Source organism: Solanum verrucosum, unplaced genomic scaffold, assembly GCF_900185275.1.
Source record: "Solanum verrucosum unplaced genomic scaffold, falcon-dt-bn FXZP01000112.1, whole genome shotgun sequence".
NCBI classification, from domain to species: Eukaryota; Viridiplantae; Streptophyta; class Magnoliopsida; order Solanales; family Solanaceae; genus Solanum; species Solanum verrucosum.
In genome coordinates this window covers 1769427-1793240 of record NW_026020441.1, presented here as the reverse complement: position 1 = coordinate 1793240, position 23814 = coordinate 1769427, and the positions used below count along the sequence as shown (strand labels likewise).

General features: G+C 29.0%; 2 protein-coding genes across 2 annotated transcripts; one reads left to right on the top strand and one right to left on the bottom strand.

The window, feature by feature from the left end:
• Window positions 1-9529: 9529 nt before the first annotated feature.
• LOC125808430 (protein phosphatase 2C 37-like) lies at window positions 9530-11187 on the top strand. Its single transcript, XM_049488134.1, has 4 exons — window positions 9530-10194; window positions 10282-10602; window positions 10696-10801; window positions 10904-11187. Exons 1-4 carry the CDS (start codon window positions 9667-9669, stop codon window positions 11179-11181), a joined length of 1233 nt encoding a protein of 410 aa, XP_049344091.1. The 5' UTR covers window positions 9530-9666; the 3' UTR covers window positions 11182-11187.
• A 2150-nt stretch (window positions 11188-13337) lies between these two features.
• LOC125808441 (uncharacterized) lies at window positions 13338-16236 on the bottom strand. Its single transcript, XM_049488142.1, has 2 exons — window positions 15796-16236; window positions 13338-13878 (listed from the first exon to the last, which is right to left on the bottom strand). The coding sequence occupies exons 1-2, from the start codon at window positions 16139-16141 to the stop codon at window positions 13343-13345; spliced, it is 882 nt and encodes a 293-aa protein (XP_049344099.1). The 5' UTR covers window positions 16142-16236; the 3' UTR covers window positions 13338-13342.
• Window positions 16237-23814: the final 7578 nt, after the last annotated feature.

Below are 23814 nucleotides of genomic sequence, written 5' to 3'. Positions count from 1 at the left end.
AAAGAAATGAACCAAACCTGCAGAAGAAATAGTAGTTAAATGGCATCAGTGACTTTAAATGCAATACATGATCAATATAGGTTGTGGACTTGTGGTACTCTTTAACTAAATCTTTCGAGTTTGAGTCATATGGAAAAAATCTTTTCAAAGGCGTCACCCATAAATATATCCTTCAATGCACGACTGAAATTTAATGAGAACTTCGTTATAGATTTCAAACACCAAATAACAAAAAGCTAACATATGGAGATGAGTAGTTTAACAATTTATTGGGAAGGTGCAGACAGCTTATAGTCTTATTAGTACTACTATTTTTCATTTCCAAGTATGCGGTGAGGTTTTTAGGCGGCATAATATTTTTAATTGTAAATTCAACAACTGTCCTGCTGCTGCATATAACGTGTTATGTTGCATTGCAAAATGAGCGGTCGTTGCGGCATCAACTGAACACCGAAAGACACGTATCTCCTCTTTTGCCAGTGGATGACCAAACTTCTCATATTTATTGCCAACTATGGTCCCACTCCCCTGCTATCTCCATCACCCTTTACCACATTTCACAGCCCACAGCTACCGTGTTTGAAATTAAAAATTAAATTAAATCAAAAAAATAATCATCAAATTTAATTATTATCGATTTGATTCAGTTTATTTTACATGAAAGTAATAATTTTTTTGAGAACTTATATAGACATCTAGTACATGAAAAATCTATAAGAATTTTTTGGCGAATTCAATTAAGCAATGCTAAAGTTATTATTACACGAATAAATAAATTTAATTTTAAAAAATGACTATTTATGTGAAGTAGGATAGCTAAAGACTAATGTAATGGATTTTGATGAACTTGGACATATGATTGTAATATTTGGCTAAGTTTTGCATTTGAGAAAATCAATAAAATTAAAGACTATTTACTACCTGTTGATCTGTCCTAATTTATGACACTTCTTATTTTGAAATGTCCAAAACAACTAATCGGAGATAAAGTTAATTAAAATTTAACAAAATAATTTGATGTTTTATTTATGAATAAGGTATATATATATAATTTCTCATTTTGATGTGATTATTTATGCGATATTTTTAATAAAATCAAATCAATCCAATTAATATCGATTTTCAAAATTAAAATTAGATTTAATCAATCTAATCGAATATCAATTTAATTTTTTAATTATAATCATGGACAACCCTATAGCACGGTCATACCCTATATATAGAGTATAATGTAGGCCCACTTTTATGTAGGATACCTTTGGCATAAATGTTACGTATTTTTAAATTACTTTATTTAAAAAATTAATATCTAATTTGAAGTTGTATCATTCGAATTATGTTTATAAATATTTTTTAATATATATATATAACTATTATCTCACATCAATTAATATGAAATAAAGGAAGTATTAATTAAAATTAAATACGTATACAGGAATGGAAAAAAGAAAGAAAAAGAAGAGATCAAAACACAATAAAATTAAACACGTAGATAGAGAGGGTTTGACAGTAGCCTATGAAAATAGAAAAAAAGTTATATATATATTGAGTATAAAAAGGAGAAGGACAAAGCAAACACGAATATCTTATTCTATGATCTAGCCACGTGGTACATCCTCCTTAGAAAAGCTTCTTTTTCTTCTCTCTTAAAAAATAATAATATCATTTGGGGGGTTCGCCGTTCGGTTTGAATCGACTATTAGTTAAAATCAAAATCAAATCAATCTAATCGATTTTTTAAATTTCTAAAATCAAACTAAATTAAATGGAAAAAATAACCGTCAATTTGGTTATTGATGATTTGGTTCAGTTTTTCTGATTTTTTCAATTTGAAAGTAATAAATTTTTTAGAACATACGTATCTTGATAGACCCAAATACCTAGTACATGAACAATTCACTGAAAAGCTATAGTTGGTTCAATTAAGCAATTAAACAATACTAAAGTTATCATTACACGAATAAAGTGATTCAATTAAGAGAGGGTCTAACTATCTTATGAAAGGATGGTAGGTAAAGACTAAAATAATGAATTTTGATGGATTTGGACTTATGATTGTAATAGATGGGCTGAAATTTACGTGTTGGGTTTGAGAAAATAATAAAGTTAAAGGCTTAAGTTACTTAAAATTTAACAAAATATTTATATTTTATTTATGAATAATATATAAATAATTATAAAATTTATATATCTAATTTATCGGTTTGATTTGGTTATTTTTGCAGTTATTTTTAGTAAAATAAAAATCAAACCAAATAGTATCGATTTTTCAAAATGTAAAACCAAATCAAACCAAATATCGATTTTTAATTGGTTTGATTGGCATTGCGGTTTGGTTTGATTTTTTAACCATAACCATGAACAATCCTAATCTTCTCCATCTTAATTTATCCTTCTTCGACAATAATTGTTCACCATATTATTTTGGGATACATAATAATGTTTGTTTATCTTATGTAATCAATGAATTATTTTAGATTTGGTTCCTAATTTACCTTATCGTCATTTCTCCATTACATTTTTAAGACATTATATTTATTATATTCAAAGAGTGATATAATAAAATTAATCTTCTTATTATAATTTCTTAAGAAATGTGTAAAGTTAATAGTAGACAAATATTGCTGGACAGAGGGAGTATAACATAGTTTATATATTTTTTATTTAATCGTATATTCAAGGGATTTCTAAAACTTTCTGATTCTGATAAAAAAAATCATATTTAAAACTCACATAAAAATATTATAATTTATTAATTTAAAATATTTAAGAATATATAAATAAATAATAATAATTGTTTTTATCTCTCAAAATTCAAATTAGGGCGTTCACGAGTTGGTTTGGATAGGTTATTGGTCAAAATTAAAATCAAATCAATTTAATCGGTTTTTAAATTATCAAAATCAAATCAAACCAAATATTATATATTTATCGGTTTGGTTATTATCGATTTCAGTTCGATTTGGTTTGGTTATTCAGTTATTAACCATAAATTAAAAAAAATATTCATTCAAAAGAGGGGGGGAAATACAATAATTCATTTAAAACGAACAATAGTTAGACCGACTAACTTTACAGAACCTTCGATCACTGAATTAACTAAGAATAAAAATTCAATTTTTTTTACCATTTTGGCCTAAAAGAAAGAGATAGTAGTAACATTCTTAGTTTTTCAAAAACTTTTCACAGACAAACATATACATAAAACCAATAAGAAAATGATCTCGTCTTGGACATTTTTACTTTCATAAACAAATTATAAATAAATTTTAATAAAAATAGTATAAGATATTTAAAATTATCTATAAATAATATATTATGCATGTATAATAATAAAATATATGTATGTAATTTATTGATTCGGTTCAATTATTTCTTCAGTATATCAAAATCAAACCAAATTAAATATTATCAATTTTTAAAAATCTAAAACCAAACTAACTTCAAATCCAAATAAAATTAATTTATTTAATCAATTTGGTTCAATATTTCAACTTAAATCGGTTTTTATCCAACGCCCTAATTCAAACTATCACTATTATCTATCTATATATAATAGGAGAATAAAAGTGTCACGTGTCAGCACCATAAGAAACTATAATTATTATTTAAAAAATCAATTAAATAGGAGAATAAAAAGTGTCATGTGTCAGCACCACAAAAAAACTATAATTATTATTTAAAAAATCAATTAAAAAACTGATTGTAAAAAAACAATAATTACCATTAAAAAATTTAAAAAAATTGTTAAAACGGTCAATTAGTAGTTAGTTGTAGAAATGAGGTAGTTTTTTTCCATTCATTTTTAAAATTTATCTATATATATATATCTAAAAAACAAACATTTTAAAAAAACATAAATTGTAAACAAATTTTGTTTACGTTAAAAACTGATGGTTTGATCTCTTTTTTCTAAAAAAAAATAGGGATAAGAGTCTGAAAAATATCCTAACTTTGATCGGATTTGCTGTTGCGATACTAAACTTTCATGAGGACTTATTACCTCCCTAGACTATTTAATACCGTATTTTTTACCCCCTGAACTATTTAATAGTGTATTTTAAAGGTATATATGTTCCCACGTGGACACATTACTATTTATAATTTTGCATTATTTTTTATGTCCACGTGGACAAATATATATGTTTAAAATACGGTATTAAATAGTCTAGAGAGGTAATAGGTCTTCATGAAAATTTAATTTTGCAACAGCAAATTCGACCATAGTTAGAGATATTTTTCAGACACTTATCCCTTTAATAATTTGAATGGTACTGTACCTAATTAAAGGCTAACTGCCTTTTAAAAAAAAACAGTGGGACAATTTTTACAAATTTTCATAATTTAAATTATTTTAATCTATAAATTGAAACTTATCCAAAGAGTAATTCAATAAAAATTAGAAATATTTTTTACATTTAAAAAAAGGATTGAAATTAACGGAAAAAAAAGAATACGAAAGTAAGATTCTATAGAAGTTTAAAGAGCAACTGTCACGGTTAAAAAAACAGTTAAAAGGAACAAGAGTTTTACGGTAAAAGGAAAACATTTGCATTTTTTTTTAAAAGCTTTATATATACCACTCTGATTAAAAAAAAACACAAATTGCAAATCTTCCTTTCAACTTTTTTTTGTATCTCTCTTTATTTTTTTCCTCTTCTATATAATCATTGTTTTATGTGTTTTTATTAAATTTAAGTGCTAATCTTCATATACAAAAATGGAGATTAGATTCTGGAGTATGAAATCAACATCAAAGGTATGTATTTATAATTATTTATTTTATAATTTAGCAATTTTGTTTATCATAAAGTTTAAATGTATAGTTAGAAATTTGGTGATAGATTGGGGGATATTTGATCATTTTCTATATTTTTAATAAAGGATAAAAATTATTATTTTCTTTGATATATTAGAAGAGAGAGTTTGAAACAGTTTCATCATGTCAGCTTGGTGACATTAGATGGAAGTGTGGGTATAACTAGCTTGGTGACATTAGATGAAAGTGTAAGGGTATAATAGTATTTTCCTAGATCAATTTGCTTTAAAGGAATTGTCTTTTCTGCTTTATTCTTTACACCACATCAACAGGTCCATAAAAGATCCATCATTTTCTGTAAAATTACAATGGATGCCATGCGCTCAAATATCTTAAATGTGATTGGGACCCATTGACCTACACTTGTGAGTTGTGTCAGTCAGTGTTCCCTCAGCTTTTGCCTTATTTATTTTTCTAATAAAACACTTTAGCCATTTTATTTATGAAATGTCCATTGATGAGTTTGGAATTGGTTCTAAATAAAAAAATAAATTAAAATGAAGTATTATTAATTCAGATTGAAAATGCATATATTAAATAATATTTTTCTGAAGTATTATATTACATTTAAAAAGTTACGAATATTAAAAATTTAATAAATGATCTTATATGATTTATGATATGTTAAATACAAATATTGTATGATAAAATAAATAAAAAAATATCAAAAGTAAAATAGAGAGTACGAATAGTAATTCTTCAATCATCTCTACAAATGATGAATAGAGAATTAATTAAGAAAACATTCGTTATTTTACTCTCCAAATATAGAGAAATATAGAGTAAAATAAAGGTGGATCGGAGATAATTTTATAGGTTTTTTGTTTCCAAGATATTCATAATTGATAAATATGATCTTTAAAATCCATTATGATTAAATATAAATAATAAATTTTAGAAAAAATAAAAAAATATCATATAAAATAAAATGAAAAAGTCGATAGACTCCTTATGCTTTGGAAATAATTTATTGTGATTGAAAAATATCCTCTTCTACTATATTATAATTTTAAATAATTGAGATTTATTGATTAGAATATCAATAGTATATAGAATTTATAAAAATAAATTATGCATAATTTTATCCTAATATTTTGTATATAAATATAATGTTGGGCCCTGACACGGACCATTTTTACTAGTAATAAGAATATAAAATGGATGATGTCTTGCAAAGTGCTATTTTCATCTTTTCATTTTTATCAATGTTTTTCTTATCATTTTTTTCATTCTACCACATAAAAATTCTCGACATATATTTAAATTTAAGATAATAATTGACATTATTGCTTTTAAAATTTTAAATTAAAATTGACTTGAAATGAACTGACATGTATATTTTCACGCTTCTCTCATAATATTGTTGGTAGTGCTTATAACTTCTCAAGTTTAATTTATTAATAGTAAAAATAATATATTAATTATTTATATAAATTAGTTAACCATTTTAAAATTAAATCTTTATAGTATCAATTTTTTTAAAAGTTATACGTATAGCTGAAGAATAAAACATATACCTATTTTAAAAAAAGACTAAACAAATAAAAAATTTCACAAAATGAAAGAAGAGAGTAATAGTAAATTAAAAATATTTTATAATTTAATAAAGATAAATGCTCATAGATTAGTTAGCGGAGAATTTTAAGGAGTGGTTTTAGTGCCCCATAATAATTTCAAATTTAAAAATAAATATTAAATATGAAATTTTTAATTTCAAATTTTTAGTTGTGAAGTGAGGATAGTTATTAGTTTTAAAATTCAAAAAAAAATAATCATGCATCATGTTAATTAAAAGAATTTAAAGGAGTGGTTTTAATGGGTACTTATTAGTTTAAAATTTAAAAATACAACATATTTATTTATAACAAAAAATGCAGATAATAATAATAATAATCTATCTATATATCTTCTATCTATATATAATATGAGAAGAAAAATGCACTTATCAGTGCCACAAATTTTTAGAATTTTAAATAATATATAATTAAATATTATATAACTAATTAAATATTAAATATAAATATTATAAATTAAAATTTGAAATGAAAATAGAGATATGTCATCAACTTACACAAATAATGACAACTCATAAATAAAAGGTTTAAAATTTAGTTTCAGGATAAATATATAAAGATAATGCTAAAAAAACTGTGTTTTTTTTAATAATTAAAATTATTTTAAAAATGATTGTAAATCGTTTAAAAATTATTTTAAAAATCTTTTCACAACTTCTAAATTTAATATTTTAAAAACCACCATACGAATTCATTATTATTTTAAATAAATAGATTGCTGCATTTATATATAAAATGTTTAATATATTTCAAACATGATAAGAAGAATAATTCATTTATATATAAAATAGTTTATTAGAAAAACTAATAAAAACATCTGTAAAGCGGTAGTCTATATATCTATACATCTATATTTCATTGTTAACTTTTAAAATTGCCAAAAAATAAAATAAAAAAGTTAAAAATTGCAAAAAAAAAAAAAAGTTGCGTAAAAATGCAAACACTAAAAATAGAAATTGCAAACACTATAAAAACATTGCAAAATCTTACGCTTACAAAAATTGCAATTTCAAAACTGAATTAATCTTTATTTAGAAAAAAAATATATTTATCCAATTAAATAGGGAGTTTTAAAACTTTTTTTCCATATTAATTTTGAATATTAAATTTTAAGCAACCAATTGTATAAATAAGTTAAGGATAAGTCCTAATTAAAAATAACTGGTCACTTTAAAATTTCATTAACTTTAAACTTTTGGATTAAGATAAATAATATTTATCTATATCTCGCAAGTGTTAAATTCTATCTTGAACAATATAACAATTATAAGTTATTTAGCAAATTTAAGAATTCACAATATTATATAATAATAACATTAAATTAAGTTGAAAATTGCAATTCTAAATTATATGGTACAATTTTTAATTTTCAATTAAAAAAAAAATTGAATACAAGAAAACTATTATTACACATAGTATATTTAAGCGGATAAATTCAAATCAACAACCTCTCATTCATATCCATATGTTTTCTGATACAATTCAAATTTAAATTTTAAAATATTCAATACAAACTTTGAATAAATCTAATATAGCGGTTGTATTAACTAAAATTATTGTTACCTTTAAATCAATTTTATATTATATTTTTACACAAATTTAATACGGAAAAAATGTTTTGAAAATATTTTGATTTTAACTAAAACATATATAGAAAATGTATTAACATACCATTTAATTTCATGATATAAAATATTTTATATGGAATGTTAGAACTCATAAATTATGAACATAATTTTTTTTATTCAAACAATATAAAAAGAATAAAGTACAAACACGTAAAAATATTTGAAATATTTCATATTTGATCAAGATAGAATAATCATAAAATTAATAGTATCCTTAGAAAAATTTCACCATAATAAATTATAAAACTAAAAGCGTAGCTGATACAACTATAGATATAACATTTTAATACAAAAAAATAAATTGTGTACTAATAATATTAATTTAATATGCAAATAAATAAGTTAATGATTTGTATTATTATATTATTATAAATTAAATTATATTATTAAGTTCATAACACATTTTATTAGTTATTTTTAATTATAAAATTATTACATTTTAAATTATCCACGCAACGCGCGGGCACATATACTAGGTTTGGATCGGTTATTGGTCAAAAGTAAAATCAAACCAATTTAAACATTTTTTAAATTATCATAAACAAATCAAACCAAATATAATATATATTTATTGGTTTGGTTATTATCGATTTCAGTTCGATTTGGTTTGGTTATTCAGTTATTAACCATAAATTAAAAAAATATTCGTTCAAAAGAGGGAAAAATATAATAATTCATTTAAAACGAACAATAGTTAGACCGACTAACTTTACAGAACTTTCGATCACTGAATTAACTAAGAATACAATTTTTTTTTTTTTTACCATTTTGGCCTAGAAGGAAGAGACCGTAGTAACATTCTTAGTTTTTCAAAAACTTTTCATAGACAAGCATATACATGAAACCAATAAGAAAATGATCTCGTCTTGGACATTTTTACTTTCATAAACAAATTATAAATAAATTTTAATAAACATAGTATAAGATATTTAAAATTATCTATAAAATAATATGTTATGCATGTATAATAATAAAATATATGTATGTAATTTATTGATTCGATTCAATTATTTCTTCAGTTTATCAAAATCAAACCAAATTAAATATTATCAATTTTTAAAAATCTAAAATCAAACTAAATTCAAATCCAAATAGAATTAATTTATTCAGTCAATTTGGTTCAATTTTTCTAACTTAAATCGATTTTTATCCAACGCCCTAATTCAAACTATCACTATTATAAATATATATAAATGGAAACAGTTCAGCAAGACTCGTGTCAAAGAAAGAAGATCCGTTACACACAATTCGTGTTGTAAGCTTATTGATCTACTTTGTCCACCTAAATATTTCTTTACACGTGGTCCAACAAAAGCTTTTATGAATATCATCAACGGTCAAGATTTCTCCACATTTCAGTTCATCGTTCAATATGGCACCAACTATACTTTTTTTTAAATGTCTGCCCGGGTCAATGACGGGCAGTTGCCCGCAAGTAGGCCGCCTCTCCCCTCTTCTTATATTTATTTATATATATGGCTTCTTCTCTCCATCTTACTCCTTACATTTCTTATACTGCTTGTTTCGTCTTATTGTTTCCTTGAATTAATCAGTTGTTGATGAATTCGGTAAAGTTTTAGCGATTGGTTGATCAAACACACAAGAAGAATAGTGAGTGTTATACGATTTTCTTTTTAATTGCGGAATGTCTTTTGGTGAGACTAAAACTGTAACTCCAACTGAACCGAGTACGGAAGCTGCAAGAAGGAGACGCATGGAAATTCATCAGTTTCGATTTGTTGCCAGCGATATGGCGGTGGCTCCACCGACTAGTATGGAGAATGGAGGAAGGAAGAGACAGAAATTGGAGAAAACTGTGTCGGTAAAAAGCTATGATAGTAAAGAGAAGAAGCGATTCAAGTTGGAAAGAATTGTTTCCCTGCCACTATCGCTGCCGTGCACAAGTGAAATTGAGATGGGTGAAAAGAAGGTAGCAGAGAATAAAGAAACCGAAACGAACGCTTTGGATTTGACGGAATCTGCTTCTATATCGTTGAATATTGAACGCCAGGGAGTATCCGACTGTCCAAAATTCGGGATGACATCTGTATGTGGAAGGAGAAGAGATATGGAAGATACGGTGTCGATCTATCCGTCGTTTCTTCAGGATAAACATGAAAAGTCCAGCAACTTACATTTCTTCGGTCTCTACGACGGCCACGGCTGCTCTCATGTAATTAATCTTTAACATCAACCTGCTATGCGTCTCTTTTATAAATGCAATTTTCCCCTTTTTGCTAAAATTTTGTTATTTCTGTAGGCGGCGATGAAATGTAAAGATAGAATGCATGACATAGTGAAGAACGAGGTTGAGAGCGCAGGGGAAGCTACATGGAAAGAGATGATGAGTCAGAGCTTCTCAAAAATGGACAAAGAAGTCGTTGAATATTCGAAAGGAGCTGGAGGCACACAGACTGTGGATTGTAGATGCGAACTTCAGACGCCGCAGTGCGATGCTGTTGGATCCACTGCTGTTGTGGCCGTCCTAACTCCAAACAAAATCGTCGTGTCCAACTGCGGTGATTCTCGCGCTGTGCTCTGCAGAAACGGTGTCCCAATTCCTCTGTCCACTGACCACAAGGTGTGTGCTAAATTAATTCCTAACATTCTGTTTCTGTTGCTGGAGAGTGGTAAAAACAGTATTTCTAAATTAGTGTTTTGTTCCTGTTTGTAGCCTGATCGACCCGATGAACTCAATCGGATTGAAGAAGCTGGCGGTCGTGTAATCTATTGGGATGGTGCAAGAGTTCTTGGAGTCTTGGCTATGTCTCGAGCAATCGGTAAGCATATCAGTAGTTAAATGGTCAATGAGGATAATTTAACTAGTTTCAACTGATACCTGGTTTGCCTTAAACTTATATTATGTTTGGAACATTTTTCAGGTGACAGTTACTTAAAACCATATGTTACATCCGAACCGGAGGTGACCATAACGGAGAGAACAGTAGAAGATGAGTGTTTGATATTAGCGAGCGACGGGCTATGGGATGTTGTCTCAAACGAGACAGCATGTGGTGTAGCTCGCATGTGCTTGCGATCTGGGAAGAACTCCGACCAGGCTTGCACTGATGCGTCAATCCTCTTGACAAGGCTGGCTTTGGCTCGGCACAGTTCGGATAATGTTAGCGTTGTCGTCGTTGATTTGAAAAGGGGTCTATAAGGGATTGATTTAATTATAAGTTTTGCATGTACTTGTACTTGTGTTTTTCAGTATAGGCAAGATTTTCCACGGTTGGTTCCTGGGATGCAACTCTCCGAAGGGAGGGAACTGCTTGAGCTGGAGAGAGTCTGTTTTGTATATTACTAATAAGTAGGTGTTCTGGACATCGGAAACAGATCGCCCTACTTTGGTTTTTGCAGGCTTTGTTTTCTGCTCAATTGGATTGTTTTTACTGTGTTAAAAGTTTTTGCATATTTATTGGAGAAGAAACTTCTAAACGTAGGGGTACAGAATCTAATAGAAAATTGGATTAAATTGCAAATCAAGTTAAATTGAGAAAAAAATTTGATTAGTGGTTGGTTTGATTTAGTTTGGTATTGGAAAAAAAAAACTCGATTATATTTGGATTGGTTTGAATTTAACTAAAAAAAATCAACTCGAGATCAAATCAATTAGAGTATATTTTTATACATAAAAATATTTATTTTGATATAATTTTTAAATATTTCTTATACTTTTTCATAATTTTTATCTTTTAATATATTATTTCAAATTTGAAATTTAGAATTTTGAATGGTTTCATAAAGATTATAGTCCACATATATTTGGTAATTATAATAAAGCTTAAATCAAAATCAAATTAATATTAATGCAAAAAGAAAATCAATTCAACACTAAAAATGACAATAATATTGAATATTTGTTTTTTGATTTTTACATTGGTTTAGACAATTCAAATATATAATCTAATTTTAATTTCCTTTAATATTTTGTCATGTAACTAGTACTTATTAAATTTATTTTAGCATGATTTAGTACTTTTATATTATGATTATTTTTATTATGACTTTGTTAATTTGCAATATTTGTTTTACGTGATTTCATTATTATTATTTTTTTGTTGGATATTTTAGTGTCATTACTCATATCATATTTTGTGTTATTTTCTTAAGAAACACCTTAGATAGTTGTATTTTGGTAGGGACTAAAGAAATATTTGAACTACAAACAAATTATATGTTTGTATGAATACTTTATCGAAAAAATCCAAAAAAACCCGAGGTTGAAAAATTTGAGTTTTATTGGTTTGGTTTGATTTATAGATTTAAAAATTCTACACAAATGATTTGATTTGATTTTTGAAAAACCTGAACCAGCCCGAGCATGTACACCCCTACTTCTACGAATTAATTATAAGTGCATTTGTTTAAATAGTTCTGATCTATTCTTTGAATACTTGGTAAGTAAAAATGTGGTATCCTCTTTGATTTAAGTAAACATAATATATGGATATATGTTAGTATCGGAGGAGGGGAACGAAAGTTGCATTCAATTACAGTTCTTTCATTATATGAACTAACCTGAAAAAGGGAAAAAATGCATAACCATCTCATGATTAATTTTTAATTTAAACCAACACTGAAACTTTCCCGAACAAACAATATTATTACTAATGCATCATATAAATGGACAGATTCAGGTAGTTGCAGTAGCAACATGAAACCACCAAATACATAGTTCTTAGTCTTACTTGATCTTACCCAGAATTTTCCATTCTGAAATTATTGGAGTAGTTGTTTTTATTATGATTTACAAAATTTATGCATAAGAAGTCTAATAAGAATGGGCACACAAATAAGAGAGAGAGCATTGTCGAGAGAAGGCCAAAAATAGACCATTCCAACATTTGTGAAGAAGTCTTTCTTAAGTAAAGAATAAAATGAGAAAAATTAAACCAACGCTCATACATTCTGAAAAGCAGTAATGAACATTCCAAGGTTTGTGATTTTGCAACATTAGAAGCAGTGGCTCTTGGTAATAACACATAAACAAGCACTTGATTACCAAAGAAAGTGATTCCAGATACTCTTTAAACTATTACCGTAAATCTTCAAAGCTCTTGAAAGCACAATAAACAACATGAAGTTGTTTGAACACGTACAGCGGGCAAATTATTGGAAGTAAGAATAACTGATTCTAACTAAGTCCATTTTATTGTCTTGTGAACAATAGTAAGAACATTACGCAACCAAAATTTCAAAGGCGAAAGAATGTATTATCTCAAGTTCATTAGGATAGAAAAGAAACAACTACATGACACTAATAAAGCAAGTGTTGATCAAAATCTTAAAACATCAGAGTTTTCTTAAGAAAATATGTTCTAGTTTGTTCTGGGAGCAGCCCACTCCACGCGAAGAATTAGATTGTCATATCCATACCCATTAAGCTTGTCGATGGCCCTCTGAGCATCCTCCTTGTTTACAAAATTAATAAATCCAAAACCTCTGCTGTCACCAGTCTTCTGGTCTATAGCTACATAGACCCGACTTACTGGACCAAAAGGCCTGAAAAGCTCAAGCAAGTCAGGTTCTCTAGTGTCTTCTGAGAGATTAGTGACACGAACCGAGTTCTCTTCATTTCTACGTCTCATTTCTGTTCCAGCAGGTCTCTCAGCACCTGCTCGCAAGCTTGGTGGAACATAAGCTCCCTTCACAGCCCCACCAGGCATATTTGCTTCTGCCACTGGGGGTTTGTCAACAAAACCTTCAGCTGGTTGAGCAAGATCCTTGAAAGGGCACTTAGATGTCCAGTGATCACCCTTCTTGCCACAAGTTCTGCACACCATTAGAACAGCACCTCCTTTAACAAGCTGAGCCATTGAGTCTCCTACTGCTTTGGAGTCTTCAGCTTTAGAACCTGTAGGCAGCACAGCAATTTATAGTAGTTTAGCACATTCTTTGATTCGTTGAAGAGCAACACTATATTTGCAAGACAACACAAAAACATTCTTACGCATATGTACCTAAACTAACTGTAATAATTCAGTCATTTATCTTCTTTATTTTGTCCGTTCCATAATAGAAGGGAAACACAAAGTGAACCTTGTTTAGGCAGAGAAACCAACAATTGGTTTGGTTCAGCTGATTTAGCTTGTACGTAAAACTAACAAGAACAGTGCTATCCACATTTTCTCCGTTAGGAGAAATGAAGGCCTGTCAACATATTGAAAGTCAGTACTGTTGAAAGATTTTAACAACTTCAAAAAGTTTTTTGTGCAAGTCTAAATTCAAATCTGTCTCATTGTCTCAGGATGACCTGTTTATTTTGGAGGATGGAGCTTTAAGTCCATAGAACTTTCTTGCTCTTCATGTTGTAACCCCCCACTAAACAGACTACCATGAGACAATTAGTTCTTATTCCATTTGATGGCAAGTGAGTAGTCCCTAGGGCTTTGGTCTATTGGTGAGAGTGCAGCTTGTGTTATGTGATTAGGTGCAGGTCACAGGTTCAATCCAGCTACAAAAAAAAGTATGGTATTAAAGTGGATAAGAGTAGAGAGGCAGGCTCACCATTCATTGAGTTTCAAGACATGTGTTGTTTGCTCTTGAAGATTTATCGGTTATCATATACATATATATCGAGCAAATTGTCTTCTAAAAAGAAGAGCAAAACAACCAATTTATATTGTGAAAATTAAGATCAACATTTGACAGAACAGCAGTCTGTGCTGTTCAACATGCTAAAGGTAGAGGGTCAAATGAAGTGATTTATAGAATGGTGATAGCAGCAACACTCTTCTTCTTGTGGAGAGAAAGGGTTGTGCTGTTCAACATGCTAAAGGTAGAGGCTCAAATGAAGTGATTTATAAAATGATTATAACAGCAACAGTCTACTTCTTGTGGAGAGAAAGGAATCTTAGAATTTTTCAAAAGCCAGAACCTGGCTGATCATGCAAGTAATTCAAGAAGTACACATTATTGCAAGGAAAGTAGCCAAACTCACTAGTTGGTTGGAAAGCCACAAGTTCTATCCAGTTTGAAATCTTCCTACTACTGATAGCCGTTAAATTGGTTTAGTTTATGCTTTAATGTCTCGTTACTAGAAGGTTGTTGGGGCATGATGTCCAACAATGCTCCTATTTGTACTGATGCACACATTTATATACTTTGGTAATGAAATCAATTTAATTAGTTACCAAAAAACGTTTGACAGAACAGATTGTCATGTCACAGAAGACTATAAAACTAAGAATATTTCATTTGAGAAAGTGGTTGACATGAGCTCCACGCAGTACAGCAAAAATTTCAAGTTACTACAGGTACAAAAACTTAACTGGATAAACTACGAGAATTACCAATGGTGCAGCCATGTGCTTCAACGTTTAGAAAATAAGTGATGTGCTTAATGGCTATGTAATGCACATAAAAAGATTGTATGATAGAAGTGCAACTTGAAACCTTTAAATGTGAGAACTAACAAATTCACACTTCACATTTATATTAAGTTGTGACGTTTAACTCATGAATACTATTAGCTTCATCTAATGTATTCATAATTCGATTTCTGGATGGTCATGACTCAACTAATAATCATTATCTCACAATTAAGTCACTTTATTAATTGAAAAGAATTGGAATTTAAAAGAAAGATAATGTTTATGAGATGATAACTCGATCATCCGAGAAATCAATTGTATGCATACATAAACTCTAACAAGCTAGCAAAGGAAAAACATTTGGATTATGCAATAATATTACTTATTTTACATCTTGGATGCCAAACCAAAATATCCACAATTGCACATATATATGTAAATGTAATGCGAAATGTGACCTGGGGCTCTGGGTCTTTCAAGCAAGATCTCTTCAGTAGAAACCATGGTGAGTCTACTTCCAACATCCTCATGAACAGCGTCACCGAATTTAGGCCAAGTCCGACGTTCAATAGCCCGTTTGCTGAGACGAGTGTTAGCAAGCTTTCGAACGCGGGTGGTTGTAGTGATCTTAACCTTATTTCCATCGTCATTGAATTTGTACTCTATGATTTTTTTAATTCCATGTTCATCAGGTCCAATTATCTGTTTTGGTGGAAGAAGGAAATCGAGGTCCTCAGCGTCATCTTCCTCTAGCTCCCCCCATCTGATCTTGCTACCTGAATTACCGCCTCCATTAGAAACCATGCTTATTCACTTTCACAACAATTATATTCTTGTTTGTTCCTTACAACTTCACAACCACCGATGAGCAAAATACGGTTTTACTACTCCCACACAATTCCAAAACAGTTAAATCTTTTTAAAATTATGAATACCTCATTTTAAATCTCTATTTTTGTATTATTATTATTTTCATATATAAAAGTTGACCCACAAATTTATCTTTTATTAAAAAACACCAATCATTTTATATTTACCTTTTCTTTTTGTTGTAAGAATAAAAAAGGAGGAGATAATATGTCACATGGTTAATCAACAATGAATTCTTCTCTAAGAAAGTTACTTAATTTTTAATTCAAAAGTCACTTCGTTGTCAACTTTTTTTCTCAAAAAGTAACTTTACTTTGAGTTTTAACTCAAAAATCACTCACTTAATATGGGTTTCTCTCTAAAAATGTCACTCAATTAATAGGGATGACAATGGGGTGATGCGGGGTGGGTTGAGCTTAACCCGCAATTTTTTTAATCCGTCCTGCCCTGCATAACATTTTTTTTCATTTTCAACCATCCCCGCCCCGCATACTTTCTTTTTAATATTTTTTTTTCTAGTTAAGTTTGATATTAAAAATAAAATTCATAAAAATAAATTCATTTTTTCATTAAGCTATATTAATTTAATAGGATAGTAACTTAAAATTTTATCTTTTTAAAGGTCAATTGGAAAACATGTAAGAAATTCAATTATTTATAAAGAAATTATCTTAATAAATAGTGCTCTATCACTCTTACGACATGTAAAAAATTAAAATTATATTTAAATCCACATAAAATTACATATACCCTCAACCCGCTCCGCCCGACATTAGTTTTGAAAAAACCCACTTCAACCCGCCCCGCACAACCTTAAACCCGCCCCACCCACATCCGCCTCGCCCCATCACCATCCCTATCAACTAATATCCACATGGCTAATACTCACATTATTAATACCCGCATGACTAATATCCACATTACTAATACCTGCATAATTCTATCCACCTACCAAATAACCCCTAAATAGTCCATAATGTGATTAAGTCTATATAAATTATAATTTGATACAATTTTGAACCGTTACAACTTTTATATCTATTTTTTCTTGTTTACACATAGTTTGAAGGGAATAATATCAGCAATAGTAGTATAGAAACACACATTCAAGCCAAAAAAATAAAATATTAACAATAAATGTGACAACATACATACAGATGTCCATTTAGTGAAATATGTACTTTTTGTATCCATGATGATTAGGAGTATGTTGCAAGACCTAAAAATATGAAGAACATATCGTGTTTGTATATATTCCTCGAAAAGAAAAAGACAAAGAAAACAGTTAAAAAAAAAAACTATTTAATTAGTAAGTTTAGGCATGCATCAATCTGCATAATAATGTAATAGTGATTGATATAAGTTCAATAGTTAACCTAGTTGGCTGAAAAATGAGTAAAAGGCTGAAACATCTAGAGGCACAACTATACATAGCTTAACTCAAGGAGATGAAATCTCTTCTCTAGTTAGTTACATAGGCAACAACAGAATGGGAAATCTCTTCTCTAGTTAGTTAGAGACAATAATCGAAATAACTGCAACATCACGTATAGGAACAAAATGAGTATAATCTCACTCTATTGTCTTCCATCTATAGTAGACAAACAATAAGTAAGAGGACATATAAATTCATTAACTATTCATTATCTTTGAAGTAATATAGTGAATGTATCACATGTTAAAGAAATTAACTATGAATTTTATAACTTTTCTTCATGAATATGTACATATATTGAGAATTACCTGTTATGATTCTCTCAAGTGATTTAAGAAGCAAAGAAGTAGCTTATGGTAATCTTGCAGATGAACTAACCAATTCTTGACAAGATAAAGGGTCTAAAGTATATCAAGGTGGATGGTATTAAGGCTCAAAAAGTTTTTGAGTCATATATATGAGGAAATCCAATCTAGAAACTGGAGATCCTATAATCAGGCTCAATGGGAAAAATAAATTATATGATGATTAGTTATGTAATGTACTATTATATTTATTTTATTCTTACCCTATGATATGAGTGCATTTATCACTAAATAGTACACTAAAGACAAGGATTGTAATTTTTTCTTGGAATAAATATTAATTTAGACTTAATTTCAAGAAAATACACCTCTAGTTGCTTTTCCTCCTCTTCATCTTCATCTTCATCAAAACTTGTCATCACTGTCAATGTATTCTTGTTGGTTTCTTTCTCTCCTTCTTCATTATCAGAATCAGAGAATGCAACAAGTGCAAGAGTGTCTTCATCATTTAATATTTCATTGTCACTACTGACTAGTTTTGGGATTTATTGTCCATGGAGTCATCTCTTGATGTGTTTTCCATAGCCATTTTTGCATTCTCACAACCAGACCATCTTCCTGTGTAGTCATTCTCCTATTTGAAAGAATCAATTGATCTCTTCTTGTTTCTTTTTCCTAATCCTGTCGATTATTCTTGAGCTCAATTTTTTATTCTTAACTTGACTAGTATCTTCATGGGCTGTCTGCAGAGTATTCCAAATTGTTTGGCAGTGAAGCAGGATGAAGTTCTATTGTACTCATCTGGATCAATTCCATAAATTCGAATCTTCTTTGCTTTAACATTATTTTGAACAACAATTTTATCATTAGCATCTAATTCTAGTCTTCCTTTTGGAATCAACGTCTTCTCATCCTCAACAAGTTTGGTGGGAATGGTTGACCATAAAGAACTATATTCCACAAATCATAATTTTCTCTCATAATATGATCCATCATCCTATTCTTCCACTATTCATAATACTGTCCGTTGAAGAGTGGTGACCTGGTTTGTGAAGAACCTTTATCAGATGTTGGTAGAGTATCCATATGATCCTTCTCAAGAAGTTAAACTTTCATGAAAAGCCCGGCTTTGATACCGATTGAAAGATAACTACGCACCAACAATTATTTCTAGAAACCTGAACTCTAGAGATGTATTAGAATAAAAAGTAAATAACACTTAATTTTTCATGGAAAACTTCCTTTCTCACAGAATAAAAAACCACGGCTTACAACGTGTATGATTTCCATCAACCTTCACTAACTTCAAAAAGCAGTTTCACATTACAACTCTATAATCTAAGAGACTAACTCTAGTACCTCAACTCAATAGTTCATTCAAACTGTTCTAACTACTCTCCGGGAAGTCAAACTCTCTTCTTGTTACAATTCTCATAAACTCACTTTCCAAGAAGTCAAACTCACTTCTTGTTATAAACTTCGCTAACTACTCTTCAAGAAGTCAAACCCACTTCTTATTACAATTCTCACAAACTCACTTTGCAAGAAGTCATACTCGCTTCTTGTTACAAAAACTTCACTAACTACTCTTCAAGAAGTCAAACTCGCTTCTTGTTACAAATCTCACCTACATAACTACTCTCTTCAATCTAGAAATTATTACAACTCAATAATAAATCTAGAACAAGTCAACAAAGACTAATAACTCTTGCTTTTTTCTACTCAAGCTTCAATATTCAATAAGACAAACTAGAACACAACTTGTGTACCAGGTTCCAGTGTTGTTGTGACAAAATCTTGAAGTTTTGTTTCAATGACTATTGCTCTTAAGATAATGAATTTTGTAAATATTCAATAGATGTGATTTTCAATGGTCTTTATGCCATATATATACTGTCATGCCCTTGTATATCTTGGACTGAGGCTTTTACTTTGAATATGACGTGTAAGAAAATTTCCGATTTCCTTCCTTAAAATGAGTTTTATTTTGTAAGGAAACTTTGACTCACATTTGGACTTTAATTTTACTTTTTATTTCTTTCCTTCTTTACTCATTTATTTCTTTCCTTCTTTGCTCTTTTATTTGATCTACTTTTTATTTCATTTTTTTCTCCTTTTATTTTTGTTTCTTATTAGTTTTCTTTTTTGTTGTAATCTCCCATGTCTGTATAGGCTGCCCACATTTATGTCTGGAGACCTAGTTCACCTGATAGAGTACATATAAGTGACATGAAAAGGAATATGCTTGTAATGGGACATTCAAGTTGAATGTTGAAATGAATAAAGTTTCTAATTCTGTTTTGTTGGGTTCTATGGAGTTTTGATTATTGATAAAGTGACATGAAATATGTAAGTCAAGCTGGTCCACATGTATATTGTCTCAAGCAGCCTAATCTGGAACAAGACCATAAAATGAATAAAGACAAGTATGCAAATATCAAGAATGGATAATGGTTAATTATGACAAACTCAACGGAAACAATACGCGATGGATTGAAATGTTGGAGTTCGACTACAACACCAAAGAAGCAAGGAGTTTGACTTAAGTAAGAGTCTCACTTGAAGTAGAACACTAAGTCAAGAGAATTTGAGTTGATGTGCAGTCTGAAGTGAAGAACAACTCTCTAATTAAAGAGTTGTGTTTAAATAGAAGATAATCCATTCAAAGTAAGGTACATACTCACAGAGCGAAAAGACAATTGACAAATTGACTTTGTCGTGCTGCTTGAATATTGAAGAAACACATTGAAAAACATGTCATATTATAGAGTTAGGCTAAGTGTTTTAGCATTCTTGTATTATGAGTTTTTCATTGAGTTGAAAGGTTAATGTAATCTTAGATTTAGTGTATTATAAACTAAATTAGGATTATAGTCTTCAAGTTGGGTAATTTAAAGACATGAGAACACATACCTTGAGAGATTTGTGTGTTGTTAGGAATTAGAGTTTGTAATTCTTTAAGTCACATAAGTTTATTATCTTTTCTTGAAAGGTTCAATGTAGTTTAGTGAAGTTGGGAGTAAATTTTGTAGATGTATATGTCGTGGTTTTTATACCTTTAGGGATACAAGTGTTTTCATGTAAAAACAATATGTTCTTTACTTACGGCTTTAACTGCTTAGTTGGAATACATTAGATAACCTGTTTCACACTAAGGTGAACAATTAAATTAATTAACTAAACTATAAGTCGTGTAAATATAGTGTTTATATGTTTTCTTCTGCTAATTTTTAGCATGCTAGTTTGTGTCATTTTAATTGATCAATATGATAGAATCAGGAATTTTTTTTAGAGCTAATACCAATGATTAAAAATAATTTTAAAAAGTCTAAGGCTTGTAGTAAACCCAAAATCACTTAAAGGCCACATTTTCATCTTAGAATAAAAAAGTGATTGATTAGAGTTAGTGCAAAATGATATTTGTGAACTTAGAGTAATTTTAACTCGTGGACAAAATAGATATTGTATCACTTCTATTAGTAATTTTACCAAGTGGAAATATGTATACTTGATGAAAAATAAAAGTGATGTATTTGAAAATTTTAAAATTTATCTTCATGAGGTCAAAATTTATTTGATAAAAAATTAAAAAGAATCAGGAGTGATAGAGACCACAAATATGAATTTAATGTGTTTAATTCTCTCGTAGGATCAAAGGGAATAATTATGAAACTATTCCACCTTATTCCTCTCCATTAACTGGTGTAGTAGAAAAAAAAATATTTTTTTGATTGAGTTGACCATTGTCATACCTATTGAGTCAAATGCACGTCTAAATTTTTGGGATAAAATTATTTTGATTGCTTGTTATGTGTTGAAGGTGCCTTGTGAAAGACAAAATTAATACTATTTGAGTTGTAAAAACATCAAATAGAAAAGAATCACTCATCTTTTAAAAGGAGATTCTTCGTAAATTATATTTTAAATCAGGATATTCCTACTTTTAGTATTATTTGATAAATAAATATTTATTGTTCCTGATAAGATTTATAAAAAAATAAAATCTTTAATTACATTCGATAATCAGAGTGAAAAAAATCATGAAATCTATGCTAGATACAATAATTATAATATTCTTATATGATATTCTTAAATTGCTACCTTATTATGTCTAAAGAGCTGAATAACATATATACTTGAATTGATAAAATAATATACTAATTAATTAATGATTATGCTGTTGTAAAACTAAAGCAAAATAAGATAAGAAATATAAAAGATGAGAGTAATAGAAATAGGGAGACAAGAGATGAGAGCTTTTCTCATTCTTCCAAATATTCAAGCGTTCTCCTAATTTTCAAGTGTATCCAATATGAACTCTAACACCTCTATTTATAGTATCATATAGAGGCGTACAAAAGTTTAGTCATAAACATGACATTAACCATGAAAGTTATGGAGACATTAACCATGTAAATTATGCAGGAATATCAAGGGGAAAGGTTATGGAGGTGTGAAAATAACTATACATTAGGGTTAATTACACCTCGAAGTTATGGACATCCACATGAATATATTTACAACACTCCCCTTTGGATGTCTGATAATATGCCTCATTAAAACCTTACTAAAAAAACCCTGTTGAAAAAATTTCAGTGAAGGAAAAAGAGTACATATATCTTGTAAGACGCGTTGGTTACTGTCTCATTAAAACCTTGGCTGGAAAATCCATTAGGACAAAACCTAAGCCAAGAAAAAAGAGTGCAGTGCATATTTACTCCCCCTGATGAAAACATCACTTAATATTTTGGAGATAACACATATCAATCTTGTATAAATGCTGTTGAAGATCGTGCTTGGAAAGAACTTTGGCGAAATATGCTTATTTTGTTTCCTTCAATATATTCTTCTTTCATTTGAGTTACCCAAACAACAATGTCTTCATATAATATTGGAATCTTCTCCTCAAAGAAAAATACACATCTCTTATGTGTTGAGCCACTTGCTTTATAAGTTGCTATTATCCTGGTCAGACTTGAATAAATATCAATAATTGAATGTCTTGTCAAGTTGATAAAATGGTAGTACCCTCATATGCAAATAAATTGTTTGAAGAAAGGACTTCATGTAATACCTTGAATTTAATATAACCAATAGAATCTTGACAACATTGGTTAGAAATACTAAATGATACCAATCAAATATCTCCAAGTGAATTATCTCTTGCTTGCACATTAATAAAAATATTATCTCATGGATAATAATAGCATGATAAATAAGTGCATCAATCACACTAATACATAATATGTGCAAACCATTTTCATAAGGTTGAAATTGATCTTTCTTTATGTTAAACGATCTCATAATCATTGGGGTACTATTTCATAGAATCACTTTAAAACCTTTTGAGTCCTTCAAAGATTTTCATAGAACCTTCACTGTCTAGCTAGACATGACAACAATTTCATTACACGTATTTAAGTATTTTATCTATTATCAGATTGAAAGAAACCTCACTGTATCCACCATAAAAGAACATATCTTTGTACAATGATGTCATGACTTTTATGAAAAAATAACTTATGCCTTAAGGCACAAACCGTACATTAAATCTTATGGTTATACATTCACAATAATCCATTTATACCCCCACTGACATTATACCTTAATCTATGGACTATAAGTCCAAAACATCACATTTTCAAATGAAATAAAATGTACTTGAATAGTGCATTTTATTTTGCCAATCATTTATCTGTCCACATTATATGAAAGATTTGAATCTAAGATCCTCGTCATCATCTATCACATTGAGTACTATTTCATATCAAAGATATCGTCGATGATCATTTTGATATTGATTCCAATACGGCATAACTTATCGAGATCTCTTAAATTTTTCATCATTTTCAGGTACCTTAACCTTT

What these genes read in the sequence shown, in the direction of transcription:
- LOC125808430 (XM_049488134.1), top strand. Translation starts at nt 9,667, where the DNA reads ATGTCTTTTGGTGAGACTAAAACTGTAACTCCAACTGAACCGAGTACG. An exon ending in CTCTGTCCACTGACCACAAG is followed by an intron (nt 10,603 to 10,695) that starts GTGTGTGCTAAA and finishes TCCTGTTTGTAG; the next exon opens with CCTGATCGACCCGATGAACT. An exon ending in GGCTATGTCTCGAGCAATCG is followed by an intron (nt 10,802 to 10,903) that starts GTAAGCATATCA and finishes AACATTTTTCAG; the next exon opens with GTGACAGTTACTTAAAACCA.
- LOC125808441 (XM_049488142.1), bottom strand. Translation starts at nt 16,141, where the DNA reads ATGGTTTCTAATGGAGGCGGTAATTCAGGTAGCAAGATCAGATGGGGG. An exon ending in TGAAAGACCCAGAGCCCCAG is followed by an intron (nt 13,879 to 15,795) that starts GTCACATTTCGC and finishes TGCTGCCTACAG; the next exon opens with GTTCTAAAGCTGAAGACTCC.